Below are 16,444 nucleotides of genomic sequence, written 5' to 3'. Positions count from 1 at the left end.
TTTAAGAAGCTTGAGTTTAACTTTAAAGCTGGGGAAGAAACAGTAGCTGGTGTGGATTTGTGGAGAGGGCAGAACATTACTCCCACAGTACACAGAAGATGGAAGTGCAATTATTTTAGTAAATATAAACTGCCAAATACCTTTTCTCATCAGCAGTTAGAGCAGTCTTGTGACTTCTATCAGTGTCCAGCCTAGCACTAGCTAAAGCTTGTAGGAGGCGTTTTCTTTCTGCTCTAGGAGGATGCAAAACTGCTGACCTCTGTCTGGGCAGTGCTGATTGGCCCTGTGCTAATCACATGTACTCTCCCAAGGAAAACCAAAACCTCTCTAGCAATACACACCAAACTGAGCATGTGCATGCCTACGGTTCAGTCTGGAGATAAGAGGTGGTCACTTGAAAAAGGGGAGTAACAGAGAAGAAAGGATCGAACAGCCTTTTTACACAATGCAGAGGATTAACCCCTTAGGTTGCACAGTGAGTATAACAAGCATGCTTTACTGCATATACAGACTGATTTTACTGTTGTGGGTTTAGAAACACGTTAATGCCCAGTTTGCATGAGGGCTAAATGCCACCAAAAGTAGACTCTTTCTGTATCAAGAAAAATATGTAAAATTAATTTGGGTACAAAGTTGCATGACCAAGTAATTGTTAATCAAAGTATATTGATGCTGAAAATGGAAAAATGGACAGAAAGGGAGTTAAACATGTCAGTCTTCAAGTATGTAAATCTAAACCAGGAGAGTTAATTTGGAAACTTATCATACATATAATTGGGGTTAAAACTGGTAAGTGACAAGCAATTCTGTTTTCAACTTGTTATACTGTATACGGAATCCTGTACTCAGAAACACATATTTGCTTTGTACTACTTAAAATGGTTGTAAAGACTCAAGGTTTTTACCTTCATGCATTCATTCTATGTGTAGCACTACCCTCATAAGGGCCGCTGGATTTGTTTTGGGTCCCCCTATGTCTGCACAGCCAGACAACATGCATGTTCCATATTTTGCAAACTTGTCAGTAAACAGTCCTTAAGCTGGTTTTTATTGTTTTTTTTATTAAGGGGTTAACAGCTTGGATGGGGCCTAAGGGTATATGGGATGCCAAAGGAACTGAAAAACTTGAGGACAAACTTCTTAGCAACAAAAACTGTACAAAAATTTGGATCAGAAAGATAGCTCTTTAAGGAGCTCGGATGAATCCTTCTCTTCACCTAGCTGCACTGAGGGTATCACTGGGCAAGGGGCCCCAAGAGCTAGCATTGAAGTAGTCCCAGTTGAGAACTAGTTGGGCCTTGCATCTGACTGCCCTTTCCCGTTTTCCAGCCCAGGGGGTGTAGGAGTACTCACTGTGTGTTGGTGGCTGCCTTCAGGCCTTACGCTGGGCTGGCTCCTTCCCTGCTGCACAGGCTGTCTTCCCTAGGAGAACAGTGGAGATCCTCCTTTCCAGCAACTTGCCTGTAGGTAGCTCCCCATCCCAGGTTCTACATTCCAGCCTTCCCTTCAGTCCATCTTCCACCCAACACTGCACACTGCTGTACAGGCTCTGCCATATTTAAGGGTTGTCCTTGGTCACCTCGCTGGCCTCCTGCCAGGGGGTTGGTGAAGATCCCTTGAACATGCAGATCTAGGCCCCCTCTTCCAGAAAGTTCTCAGTGTTTCTGGAAGGGTGGGAGGGCTCCAGAAGCCCTGACCTGTACAGCCACCCAGCCTGTCCTGAGTTGAACACACTCCACCTCACTCCCAGACTGACTAATCCCAGGCTGCTACCAAGCCTCTGTCTAACAAAAACAACTAAGCCTATCTAGCTAAACGCAGAGGGTGCTACATATGCATGAAGGTAAAAAACCATCTGTGTGCAGCAGCAGCCCCCAGACCCCCAATATCTACATATGCCCCATCTTGATCTAGTGATGTGCACCTGGCTGTCTCGGGTCTCTCCCTCCTCATTGGCTGAGACAGCAGCAAGAGCCATTGGCTCTCAATCACAGCCAGTGAGCCAAAGAGCAGAGAGTGGGGGCAGGGCCAGCTGTGGCTCTGTGTGTGAATAGACACAAAGAGCAGCATCTTGGGAGTGAGCCTGCTCAGGTGCCCCCATAGCAAGCTGGAGGGAGGGGCTTTAATACTATAATTTAGTACTGCTAGGCATTTTTACAAAGAAAAGAAAATTCTGGCAGTGCTAGACTTATTTTCCAGGGTTGCTAATAATATTTATTATAGGATCCAAAATGAATGACACTAATGGATGAGAAACACAATTGGCCAACTGAACGAGATAAGCATTTTAATGAATATATTGTTATACAGTCATTCATGAAAATTTACATTAGCCAAAATCAAACACAAATTAGGTAATCCATCCAAAATAAATACTTTGCCTGTGATATTCAAGTCTAATATTTAGCTGAACTATAAAATAATGTTGAACACAAGGTGGTCTAGCCCAGGATCCTACCCAACTGGTGACCGGATAATGAAGAGGAAGCAGTATGCTTAGATAGATATTACTATATTACAGAGGAAACCAGTGCAGCTCTGATTGGCTCAGAGTGCTGACCCTTCTACTCCCAGGCTAAGTGGTGTCCTTCAAGGGACTACCGATACCAAGTCCAAGCTTTCTATAAAAATACATTTGATGAATGCATAACATTAAACAAATTAGACATTTAAAATGACTGGAGAAAGTGAGAGAGTGTGTAACATTTCTAGGGAGAGTTCCTAGGGGTTCATTTATAATAGAAAGCATATCTCTATCTACTCTGTGGTATGCATTGCTAGGTTATTCTGTTATTCTAGTTATTCAGCCTGCAGAAAATCTCTATGATTGGAGGGGATCCTGTCTAGTCACATGACCAGGCTCACCCCTTATGTTTTTTTACTCCTTCATTTTGATAGTGCTCCAATGGTTTTGGAGCTCTAAAGCCAGCAAAGTTATGGCCACATTCATAAAGCATAAGTCTGTGCTTTACAAATGTACCTTTTTTAGGAAGGAATTAGACTACTGTTTTTTAAAAGCACCCCTTAAAGTTTCTCTTTCGAGAGAGATTTAAAGAACACTGCATACTCGGTTTCATAGGCTTCACTCATCACATATAGCTTGTGATCATTGGGGTTGTAGGATAAACTTTGAATGTTGTCAGTCATCTTGTCCATCGAGATGCTTATTCTAGCCTCTTTTTCAGTGTTGGTGTCATACATGTAAAATATCTCTTCCTGTCGAGTGTTGGTAACTCGTGTGGCATACATGGTCCCACAAGCCATAAAAGCATTGGACATACTAGGTTTGTAGACTGTGGTGGTCCATGTTTTTATTAGTTCAAGAGTACTGGAATTCAGCTTTCCAATAACCATATTTCCTTGAGCTTCTTCTGTTGAAAAAAGAACCCAAAGGCCATTTTCATCACTGGCCATGTCTATGTCTTGATACTGAGAAAAAGAGTAGGGGAATCTATTGTTGTAGGCTGCATTTGGGAGGGTCTTACGCTCTAACTTGTTTGTGACCATGTTATGCTTGCAGATGTCTCTACTATTGTAGCAATTATAATACAATGAATTGTTATACAATATCATTCCAGCTCCATTGCCAGAATCAGATGCAGTTTTATCTTGGTAGTTTTTGTACAGCAGGAGGTCATCATAGGAGTTGTATAGCCGTACACTACTGAAATAATTCAGTGCATTGTTTTCAAGCATCGACGCCCAGTATCCTTTTTCAGTTGATCCAAAAAATGAATCTTTGCCCCATCCACCAGCTTTGTAGCCAGATCCTCTCCAGTTCAGCTGGACCACAAGTGGCTTGCTAATATTCATGATCCCACCATGTTCACAGGAGCCTGCAAGTTGGAACATCAGTATGTTAGCTGTGCATATGTTGTTTATTGTGTTGTCATAAATTGTCCAAACATATTTAAAATTGTTTTCCTACCATAAGACATAATCCCCCTTACCATGACATCAAAGACTCAACACTGAGTCTTTCCTGATAATAAACATGAAGCTATAGAAAACACTGATAATAACATTAGGGGTATAGAACTAAATATATAATGTGTAATTGTCCTGTATGCATTATTAAAAAACATAACTTTATTTAAATCTGCTCTGGTCATCACAAAGACCAATGTATGGCCTATAGCCAGGGCTAGTGTTAGACTATTTTGCACCTTGGCAAGGCTAGCTACTTGCACCCCCCAAAAAAAAACTTCACCTGTAGTTCTACTTCACCCCTCCTAGTACACATCCTCTTTGCCCTCAAATTTTCCCCCTTGCACAAATCATCTCCCCCAAATCCCCCTTCCTAATATAAATCCCCCCTCCTAACACAAATCAACCCCCCATCCCCATCTCTTATCACAAATCCCCCCCAATCCCCTCTCCTAGTATAAATTCCCCCACAAATCCCTCTACTAACACAACCCCCCGCATCCCACCACCTAGTACAAATCCTCCCCCAGTCCTCCCTCCTAGCACAATTCCCCAAATCCCCTTTCCTAGCACAAATCCTCCCCAATTCTCCCTCCTAACACAAATCACCCCCATTCCCTCCCTTAACACAAATTCCCCCAATCCCCTTACACAACCCCTCCCCAATCTCCCCTCCTAACAAAATTTCCCCATCCAATCCCCCTCCTAACACTATTGCCCTCCTCCCAGCACCAATCCTCTTCCTTCAATCCCTCCACGTAGGACAAATTCCCCCAAATCCCTCCTCTAGATAAAATCCCTCCAAATTATCCTTCCCAGCATAAAATCCTCCCACTTTACCCAAATTCCCCCTCCCCCCAAACCTCCCTCCCACTCCTAGCACATATCCCCCCATTCCTTCTCCTAGCACAAATCCCCCCCCCATCATCCCCATTACTCTTCTCAGCGTAAATAGCCCCCATCCCCCCTCCTGCACAAACCTTTCATCTCAGCACAAATGATTGTTACCCCCCCTTTCATTGTGTACAGTTCCTCTGACCTGTAAGTTCCCCCCCTTCCGAGATAACAGGCAACCATGTAGAGGTGCAGGTTGTGTTCTCACTCCTGTCAGTGGAGCAATCCGTACAGCAGATTGCAAGAGTACAATCCCAACGCACATGTTCCTGCGTGTGGCTGTGTGTATAAGTGGGTGCTGCAGCAACCATCAGCTGGAACCGAACAGAATCAGCAAGGGAGAATGTCACCAGCACACCGAGGATTACCAATATGGGTCCAAAAGTTTTAATGAATGATCACATAGTTACAGCAAGGCAATGTTTCAGAGTCACGCAGGACCACTTCATCGGGCATGTGACTGAAGGAAGACCGAGGGCTGGGCCCACAGATTCAGAGGGTACACGATGCCACACAGACACAGACAGTGGTTCTTTTAAAACAATTACGTTTACTGAACAGTTATAGTGATCATGTAGTTGAGCATACGTAAACAGAATGATAACAGCGCATAACCATACAGTAAGAATAATACTGTCTAACACTAACCCCGTACTTGCGGACTTTTCCCCAATGTCCAGAAAGCAGCCTGGCTGCGCCTGAATGTTCCTGAGCAAGATATAACATTGGGGTGCACCCTAAGTATTGCGCAATACTATTTGTAATCCAAAGGAAAGTGAAGTGTGTCTCTTGTAACTTTCTGGTATATCCAAAATGTCACTGACCACGTGTGGTGCGATGTGCTGCGGCAAAGCCGCACTTACGGTTCCCTGGCAGGCTCTTGGTGCTTTCTCCTGATCCACTCCGGAACCGGACCATACAGTCACTTGTTTCCTGGTCTCGTTGTGAATCTTCCTTAGGTGCCCTCGCCAGATTCCACTGTGAGCCGTAAATCCTCTTCCAGGCCCCACACAGGTTCTCCAGATGTCCTCAGCATCCAACAGCCAGACCCAGCCTTCACTTCCTCCTCAGCACAGGAACTCCTCCCCTTCCCATAGAGTTTGTGATGCAGTAAGTCATTTCTTAATTGCAGCCTCAAACCTGCATTTACAATTCACTATGACCCTTCTGAGGGTCCTACTCGGCCCCTAAATTAGTATTCATTAAACTTTATAGGGTAAATAAGCATTTATCTTGTCTTAGCAAAAGTCACTACAAAATCGATTCTTGTACTTTGCTGCCATCTACTGACCAAAGAGCATATTGCAGTTTAACATTACACACCAGTATTAAATCCATGCGTCACACCCTTACATGACGAAGGAACATGGCTGATGAAGGGGTCCCTCGAGACTCCAAAATGTTGCCTTGCTGTAACTATGTGATCATTCATTAAAACTTTTGGACCCACATTGGTGATCCTCGGTGTGCTGGTGACATTCTCCCTTCCATACAGCAGATGACACAGGATTACTCCTGAATTGGGCTTGAAACAGTTTGATTGCCACGCCCCCTATCATCTCCAATGACTGCTCATCTCTCGGCAGTAGGTAGCCAGGGAATGAATCAAACACTAAACATGTTGATGTAAGAGCAATCCTGTGTCATCTGTCGCTCCACTGACAGGAGAGGAGAGCACAGCCCGCATCTCCTGGCTCTCTCCTGTCATTTCTCCTTTGCAGGCTTCACTGCTCCAGATTACTCTCCCCTTGTCCTAGCTGTGAGTGTGGGGGTGGCTGAAGGCACTCATCCACGGAAAGAGCAGCCTGGGGGTAAACAACTAAAATCTGTAGGTGTGTAGCCCACTGTATTGGACATAAGGATGATGAGAAATAGGCCACCTCCAGAGTGTAGGAGCGTAGGAGAGCTGTTGGATCTGGGAAGTAAAACTGCTTTTCCCATCCCCTAGACCTAAAAGAGCATTTAACCCTTGTAGTGTGGGGAGGAAATTTACTTTGCAAACAAAAAAAAACAACCTCCGAGCTCAAGAAAAATGTTCCGGTAATAGTGAAGCACCGATCTTTTGCTACTTCACTATTTGTAAGACTTTGCAGCCCCTGAGGACTGGGGAGATAGAGGGTGCACCAGCCTTGCACATTACCTTTGTGATAACATTTATTGATGTGTTAAAAGAGATTTATACTCACAAACAGCATAAAATTGTAAAGCCCATCAATATCCAGTGACCTGCATGATCTGGTCCAGTGCGTGAGTCCCAAACAAACTAGATCATATCATAAAGGTAATGCACACAGCTAGTGCGCCCTCGGTTCTTGTCTTTTCAGGAAATTTACTTTTTCTGGAGCTAGGCTTTAAGCACGAATTTGTCAAAAACAAAAGTGCTGAGTGCTTTTACATTTTAAATGTTTAAATAAAAGTTGTTTTTATAAAATTTGCTACAATGGTTACACGTACAGTATAAGGAACCTCTACATTCCTTCAAACACATATTGGAGTTGATTTACTAAAATTGGAAAGTGCAAATCCTGGTACAGCTTTGCATAGAAACCAATCGGCTTCCAGGTTTTTTGTCAAAGCTTGATTGAACAAGCTGAAGTTAGAAGTTGATTGGTAACCATGCACAGTTTTACCAGATTTTGCACTCTCCAATTTTAGTAAATCAACCCAGTTGTGTTCCCTGGAAACCCTGAAATCCAGGGGACTCTAATATGCAAAGTTAAGAGAGAAGTATGGCCAAAGCTTTTTTTTAGTCATACTTTTCTTCTGGATCACAGGAGTTAACCTACTTTTGCACTCCTGCAAGACAAAGTTGGTTAACATCTGGCTATTGTCACTATCAGGTGTAAACAGACAGGCAGTCTGTTTATATCCGACTGTCCATAGAGGAGAGCAGAAAGCATTTGTATCTGCTCTGCATAAGCGGAGTGGACATGGACCAGCCATCTGCCTGCTCAGCAGTGATCAGTGGACAGATCTCCTGCTGAGCAAGTGGACTCCTGGCAGAGACCAACCTGTATCAAAGAGGCTAAGAAAATACAGTAGAGCACTGGTCAGCAACCTTTTGCAAATAAACTTCTTTTTTTGAAAGCATCAGACCACTAGCTTGAAACTGAAGGATAGCAATCCACAGTCTTGGTTTTCAGTGTTTGCACTCACAGTTGCATTGCTAATGGCAAGTTAAACTCATTAAATATTGTACACAGCCCTACATCATCACATAAAGAGCTTAGAATAGCTCTAATATTTGTACCCCTAGACCTCAGTTCAGACCCAATTTCTGCAATTCAGACCTTAGATCAACCCCAGTTTCTAATCTTTATGACATTTAGATCTAAGATCACCCAGGAATCATATAAGAAAACTGTTGCTACAGATGGTCTCCTGAGGAAGTCACGTGACATGACGTAACGCGTAGGGTGGGCCGATGTCGTCAAGCCGCTAAACTGGAAGTTTACGAGCTGCCATCCTGGATTTTCCTGAATGAATTGGATTCGTATTGTGACAGGCGTTTTTACTGTGGTGTCACAGCAGGACACTTTTAAATGTGAGTGCACTTAGTTATTTTAAATAAATTATAGAACATTTGAGTACTACACTATGGCAAGAGTTTCTGTTTTCATATGCGGAGGATATGTGGGATAAAGAGGAGACAAGACCATCTGCAGCAGAATGAAGAGGAGATTGGAGCTAATATTACATTACACCTACCCAGGTTAAAAGGGAAAGGTGCTATTTGTCCTATGCAATTTGGGTCATATAAGGAGGTGAGAGTATATATGTATGTCTCTGGTGGAGGAGCACCTTTAAGAATATATGTGGACACAAGGAAAAAGGAGCACCTGTTTGGCACAAAGTTATATATGCGTGGATAAAATCACATATGAAGGACTATAAATTGTGGTCATTGTATTCACAAGTGTTTAAAATCACGTTTTTTGATGTACCTAGGAGATTGTGTATAGTATATAGAGATATTCAACTCTCTACTCTCTCCACCCCCACCTCCGCTCAGCACCTCACTCACTGCCCTTGAGATTGCCAATCACTTCAAAAACGAGATTGACACAATTCGCAAGGACATTGCCGCAACTCACACGCCCTCTCAACCCTTCCCCTCTCACACAGCTACCCCCTTATCCCCCCTCCCCCTCGACATAACCCGCAGGGGCTTCGTCGCTGCTCAAACTCTCTCCAACCCCCGTCACCCTCACTCAGCTACCCCCTCATCACCCCTCTCCCACGGCCCCACCACTGCTCTGACCTCCTCTTCCACCCCACCCTACATTCCTCATACTGAAGCTCCCCCAACACTCCGCACCTTTGACCTTACTACCATCGAGGAAGTCTCCAAGATCCTCTCTGATGCCCGCCTCACCACCTGCCCCTCGACCCTATCCCCTCACAACTCCTACGACCTCCTTCCCCCTCCATCCTACGCTCCCTCACCCACATCTTCAATCTCTCCCTCTCCTCCGGCACTTTCCCCTCCCCTCTGAAACATGCACACATCACCCCCATACTTAAAAAACCCTCCCTGGACCCTAATGACCCAAACAACCTCAGACCCATCTCCCTGCTCCCATTTACATCTAAACTCCTCGAGCGCCTAGTCTACACCCGCCTATGCTCTCACCTCAACGACAACAACCTCCTCGATCCCCTACAGTCCGGCTTCCGGCCCTACACTCCACCGAAGCTGCCTTACTCAAACTCTCCAACGACCTGCTAACCGCCAAAGCTAATGGCCACTATTCAGTGCTCCTACTCCTTGACCTCTCTGCGGCCTTCGACACAGTCGACCACCCACTCCTCCTCAAAAAACTACACTCCCTCAGCCTCAGAGATTCTGCTCTCTCCTGGCTCTCATCCTACCTGTCACAACGCTCCTTCCTATAATGCTACCACCTCCCCCTCACTCCCCCTCTCTGTTGGGGTCCCTCAAGGCTCTGTCCTCGGGCCCCTTCTCTTCTCCATCTATACCTCCTCCCTTGGCCAACTCATACACTCTCACGGCTTCAACTACCACCTCTATGCGACGACACACAAATCTATCTCCCAGCCCCCCACCTCACCCCCTTGGTCTCAGCCCGAATCACACACCTACTGAGCGACATATCAGACTGGATGTCACTCCACTTCCTTAAATTGAACCTCTCCAAAACCGAGTTTCTTGTCTTCCCCCCAGCCCGGACACCACCCCCCATTGACTTCTCCGTCACATCCAACAACGCTACCATCAAACCCGCCCTGCAGGCCAGAGTACTTGGTGTCATTCTGGACTCTAACCTATCCTTTCAACCCCAAGTCCAATCTTTAACAAACTCGTGCAGACTCCACCTGCGCAACATCGCCAAAATACGCATGTTCCTAACCCCAGAAACCACTAAACAGCTCATCCACTCCCTCATCATATCACAACTCGACTACTGCAACTCCCTCCTCACTGGCCTGCCTCGCCGCTGGCTATCCCTGCTTCAGTCGATCCTGAATACGGCTGCCAGACTCATTCACCTTTCCAACCGCTCTGTCTCCGCCACCCCCCTCTGCCAATCCCTCCACTGGCTTCCGATTACACAACGGATCAAATTCAAAATCCTAACGCTGTCGTACAAAGCTGTCCACCATACTGTCCCGAACTACATCACTGACCTAATATCCAAGTACCGCCCAGCACGCACACTCCGCTCCTCACAAGACCTCCTTCTCTCTAGTTCCCTGGTCTCCTCCTCCCATGCCCGCCTCCAGGACTTCTCCAGGGTGTCACCCATCCTCTGGAACTCCCTGCCCCAACCCATCAGATTATCACCTACTCTCCTCTCCTTTAGGCGCACCCTGAAAACCCATCTCTTCAGGGAAGCCTACCCCACCCCCTGCTAACTTGCCGACCTCCTCCACTCTTCCTACCACTCCATCCCCCACAGCTATCTCCTCCTGTGCCACCATCCCCTCCCTCCTAGATTGTAAGCTCGAAAGAGCAGGGCCCTCAATCCCCTCATGTTTTGCATTGTATTGGTATTGTTCTGTCACATGTTCTGTCCCCCTTTGTAATGTACAGTGCTGAGCGAACTATTGGCGCTTTATAAATACTGTATAATAATAATAATAATAATATATGCGTGGCACTAACATTTACCACTAAATGGTCTTGTGTTTATTTCCTGGTGCTAATTCACAGCGGAGTTAAAGGTTTCTATATTTGTGTTCTTATAAGTGCTTGCAGTAACTTTCATTCAACCAGGTGTATGAGAGGGGCTGATGGAGTTCTTGGAGTTTAGGAGCAGAACAGAGAACCCTCATTACCAAGCGGCTCCAATGCGGTTAGCTCTACATACATAAACAGATGTAAATTAAATATGATTTGTTTCCCATTCCTTTCTTTTTTCATAAATTAGTGTACCACCATGTTCAATCATGCTGACTGGCTGGGGGGGGGGGGGCCAGCATGAGAATGTCCTCAGTTAACGGCTGTTTTCAATGAGGTCAAGGAGGTGGATGCACCAGGTTTGGTTACTGACAGCCTACAGAACTGTGAATTACAGACAATGTCTTGGTGTGCAAGCAGAGAAGGCTTCATGCGCCCACCTGTGCACTCATGTTGGGGGTTGCCAACCTCTGAAATAGAGGATAACGTGTTAATAGAAGCCTATAGCTCCACCTGCTGGCAATCCTACAACACGTTACCTTTACATTTGTACTGATGTTCTGTGTGTGCATTGAATTCTATTGTGAGTTCATACTCTGTGCGAAGATAGAACCAAGTGGCTGTAGGGTGAGATGAGCTGCACAGCTGATATTTTGCAGGTAAGGTAAGTATTAGACAGTATACGTGACTTGGAGCCCTACAAAAAATATGTAACTATTCAGTGGAGTTCAGATTGGGAAAGGTAGAAGCAGCATAAGGAGCCAATTGGGTATACTCATGTGCTAACTAGGTGCTTATTGATAACAGGAGGGAGCAGAATGCCAAAGAGTTAAGTGGGTCTACTGCTTTTCCTTCACTGTCCAATTATAGGCTGGTGGTGGGATGCTGAGGAAGACCTGTTTTACTTATAGTACTTGCAGTAGAGAACAGTCAGATATTTAGGCTGGTTCTATTGTCTGGATGCACTTTGTAAATCCCAAGCAAAAAAATACAGAAATACAAATTCTTTGACAGATAAAATAGCTCTTGTATATCCTTGTATTTAGCTGTCTGCCTGGACTTCAGTTTCCAAGAACAGCACCTGGTAAACACCAAACTTACCATACTCCACTTGAAAAGGTGACTGCTGTGTCTGATTATGCTTACATTCCTCTAAACGTCTTTGTAAGGAAGCAATTTCCCTTCGGACTGCCAAGACATTGTTTTTATCATAGTTTTCCAGTTGGTTCACCGTGACAGAGATGTTGTGAACCTAAGATTATAGAAAAAGATAAACTGATTTACAACAGACAGGTAAAAAAAAAAAATCACAAAGTTCCCTCTTATTCCGTATGGGTCCTATGGGCTCCTGAATGCCCTCCAATCACAGAAGCGAACCAATGAGATTTATTATTTATTTTTATAAATGGCGGCGTGGGAATTTCTGAAAGCTTTCTATGCTGCCCTTTATATTACATGATTTATCCTAAAGAATAGACTTCAGTGATTTTTAAAGTCATCATGACAGGAAGCAAGGGAAGATCTCCAACAGCGAAACAGGCTGTAATAAAAGGTCTAAACCTTATGGACTCTATCTAAAATTAAAAAATTTTAAAAAATACTAATAGTAGTGGGAGTCTTAATTTTATGGACCCCACCAAGGGATCATTTTTATTTTTGCCACAGCACATCACACCCCCATCCTGCTGCCCCAACACCCCCAGAGCCATTGGTGGTAAAATTGCTAAAGGTAGGTGATTACTGGAACCGATCCCCTGTATGGCTTTCTCTGCAGCATATGAAAGCTGGCTTCTTATCTTCTCCTTTCCGCTAGCTTTCAGCTGCTGCAGAGAAAGCCATACAGGGGATCGGTTCCAGTAATTGCCCCTCCACCACACCTATCACCCTCTCTGTGTACCATAAGTTTTCCTCTGTTGCCCAGCCTCCCCCCATGTGCCCCACTCCTGCAGCTCTGCCAGCTTCTCTCCTCTCCCTCCCATCGGCAGCTGCAGGCACACAATAGGATCCTTCAGTATAGAGAGCAGGGGAAGAGTTAGGTAAAGATGTTGCATTTACCAGCCCCTTCCATTCCTGTATGAACACAGCTTCATAACTGAAGCATAGTAAACTGTGTGTTTTGTTTTTTGTTTTTTTTGGGGGGGGGGGGGGGGTGCTGTCAGGCTGGCTGTATTGGGAACCTTGGGCCCTGACTGCAGCAGCGTGGTGTATGGTATGGAACACTTCCATATCAATGGCTCTTTAATTCTGAATATAGAAGAAAGATCACCTACCTCTGCATACAGTGCTTCCACTTTCTCATTAGACCCATTCAGTGAAGCTCGGAGCTCCTGCACTATGGCCTCCATTTGTGTGATCTCTGTCTTTATCAGTTCAAACTCAAGTTCAGTGTAGGCAACTCTTCCCATCTGCATGATCTGCACTCTTCTTGTCAAGTTCTTCAACATTTCAATGTGCACATCTATTTTTCTTTGGTAGGCTTGAAGCTGGCAAATTCAGGATGAATTGTGGAAGTGAAACAAAAGTGTGTGGTTGACAAGTTAGCCAATTCTGAACTGATATGTCCTGTTTTGTTGCACATAAATGAACTTAATCAACATCAAATTCCTATATTCTGTGAGTGGCTCCAACAGTTTCTCCAGTTGCTCCAGCCTCAGCTGCCACTATTATATAGCCAAGTAATAGAGTCTCACTCTCCTTTCTGCATCCTCTGTAGTGTAAGTGTAAGTGAATGAAGTGAGAATCCAGATGTAAATGTGAGACCTGAGATATGGCTGCTGCAGCAGGAAGACAGTGGTGGGACCTCACATGCATTAATTTTTCTCATATACTCCTAACTTTTTTTTTTAATTTTGGATAGAGTGAGAGTTATAGCCTATGTCCTGTTTTTTGGGGGGATCAGTGTCTCATAGGAAAGATTTCTCTTAACTTCCTGTCCCGTAGCCAAACAGGAAGTGAGAGCAAATCCCTCCAAAATGAGGGAAACCCAGGGTGTCACCAGGGTCATCAGAACTAGTGTCGCCTTTGCAAGACGTCCCTATAATTACCAGTGTCAACCCAAATTTGGGAGTTTCTTTTTCATTCCCTTTCAATGATAATGGTAGACAGGACAAATAGAGACAGTGAACTTCCCTAACGGGGACACAGACAGCAATAAAAACTGTCAGGTGTTCTAATCCCTCTCCATTCTATCAAAAATGTTAAAAAAAAATTTAAATTACACTTGTAATTAAACATGGAAATAAAACCAAAGTGAAACAGTAGCTTGCCTTCCACTCGTTCCATTGGCATCATCCTTTCCTCCTTATTTTTTATGATCTTTATTTTTATTTAACTGGTGATCCTACCAATTTCTTGTATTCTGATCCTAGGGTGATAGTGCTGCCTGAACAGCACCATAAGCAACAGTCGTGTTTATAACCCAGGATGTGTGCTCCTTTTGGACTCAAAGCCAATGGACAGCACACCAACATGTACAGCTTAGAATACACAGGGATAGCAAGGCATTATGAGCTGTTCACATCATCACTAGACATGTGTGGTTTGCTTTGTTCCCAGTTGAAATTCGTACTAAATTTTCATTTTGAGATTGCAATGTATCCAAATTTCTGAATTACAATAGTAAGGAATTTAAATGAAACCGAAATAACAAAATTAAATTTTGTCCAAAATATCGAATTATCCAAATTAAAACTGAATTCAAATAGAATTTGAATCGTATTCAAAATTAATTCAAAAACAAATTTGAAATGTAAACATACTATATTGCAGACTATTGCTGATTTCCTTCAAAAACTGTGTGTATTATAATATAGCCATCTACCGAAATTCGAATTTCAAAAAGAATAGAATAGAATAAAACAGAAAAGAATAGAAAATAAAAGACTAGAATAGAAAAAAAAAAATAGAATACAAAAGAAATAATATAGCTGTCTTCTAAAATTAGAATTTTAAAATTCGAATAGAATTTAATAAAATAGGAAGAATTCCCGCTTCCGCAAAGATGTGAACGGGGCTTGACAGCTGAGTGTCTCCATTCATTCCCTCCTATGTACTTGTATAAAGATGGCCATACACAATCTGATTGTATCATCTATCTACAATTTACTTTAGATTTTCCAGAGCTATGGAATAGGAGGACCCACTTATCTATCCAATCAGGCAGGCCCTTGCACTACATAGTTGATGGTAGATTTAAAGGAGATTTTACAATCAGGTTGTATAGTGTAGGTGAACTTTACAGAACCCAGAACACAATTCTTCTGTTTTCAATACTACAGCTGTATCCATATAGGCTGTTATCAGTTCACTCAGCACTTTCTGCCAAATGAATGATCTATACAAGATGACAGTTAAGGTGGAAAAATAAAATTCGATGTCTGTGTATTTAGTGAGAACATTGATCACTGATTGATTGCATTTCATTTAATATTCATGCACCTGGAAGTGGGTAGGAGGTAGGAGGGTAGATAATGCAGGGAGTGCTAATCAGGTCAGCTGCTCAACTTCTTCCTGTGCCATGACCCAAAGTCTCTCCCGGGAGTAAGGCACAAGTAATAGAGAAGGTTTTTGGACAGCCATCTGGACAGCAAGATAAGGGTGTGCAGAAAAAATGGAAAGATTTTGAATTTCTACAAAAAAAGTAGATTAATGCTATATTGGTACATAGGGGAGCTGAAATTTGGGGGGAAAAAAAAGGTGAACGAAGGTGAACTTATCCTTTAAAACTTTCTGTTTTATTATAAATATTTTGGGAATATAATTGAAAATTACTTTTTAATGTAAAACATTTTAGTGTGAAAAATGATTCTCTGATGCAAAAACACTAGGTATGATATAGTCATTCCTTTTTTTGTGATTAGATCTGAGCTACCGATATTGATTGATAACATATTGTGAGCTGCAGATATAACTTTTAGCAAGGGTTCCCTGGGACCTGAAAATAATTTCAAGTGTTTCTTTGGGGTAAAAAAGGTTGAGAAAGGCTGGTATAGATAGTTCAATAAAACAAGATCTGTATCTAAAAATATGGATCATATATATATATATACAGGTATATATTTACGTGTGTTTCTATCTGTACCTGTGTGATCTCCTTTTGGAAGCTAAGACTTAGGTTATAGTTGGACTTTTCAAGGATTTCCATTCTGTCTGCTGGGAAGATGATGTCTGGAACATTGACAGAGCAGTAACAGATGCTTTCATTATTCAGATGCCCAACCACCGGACTATCCTAGAGAGTCAAAAAAGAATTATGCACCAATGGTAAAAATGTCTGCATTTCACAGCTGTGACACTTTCTCACCTCCTATCTGCTTATTGTACTGTTAGAGAACAATATTTGTGCCCACTCCGATCTTGACTAAAAGATTCGTCAACCTTGGTCCTTAAACTTTTACAATAAAGACAAACTGCATGACATGGGTTTAAATGGCCACAGCAGACCTTTTATTGACAAACGAATAAATAACATCAATTAAAACA

The 16,444-nt window shown here is 43.3% G+C and overlaps 1 protein-coding gene across 1 annotated transcript; it reads right to left on the bottom strand.

The window, feature by feature from the left end:
- Window positions 1–2,270: 2,270 nt before the first annotated feature.
- Window positions 2,271–16,188, bottom strand: LOC149456975 (olfactomedin-4-like). Its single transcript, XM_089684220.1, has 4 exons — window positions 16,044–16,188; window positions 13,234–13,446; window positions 12,065–12,215; window positions 2,271–3,836 (listed from the first exon to the last, which is right to left on the bottom strand). Exons 1-4 carry the CDS (start codon window positions 16,104–16,106, stop codon window positions 3,025–3,027), a joined length of 1,239 nt encoding a protein of 412 aa, XP_089540346.1. The 5' UTR covers window positions 16,107–16,188; the 3' UTR covers window positions 2,271–3,024.
- Window positions 16,189–16,444: the final 256 nt, after the last annotated feature.

Source organism: Staurois parvus, unplaced genomic scaffold (genome assembly GCF_062004578.1).
Source record: "Staurois parvus isolate SC_StPar_1 unplaced genomic scaffold, SC_StPar_1.0 ptg000340l, whole genome shotgun sequence".
NCBI lineage: Eukaryota > Metazoa > Chordata > Amphibia > Anura > Ranidae > Staurois > Staurois parvus.
Note: the sequence above shows the minus strand (reverse complement) of the source record. Positions and strands in the feature narration are given on the sequence as shown.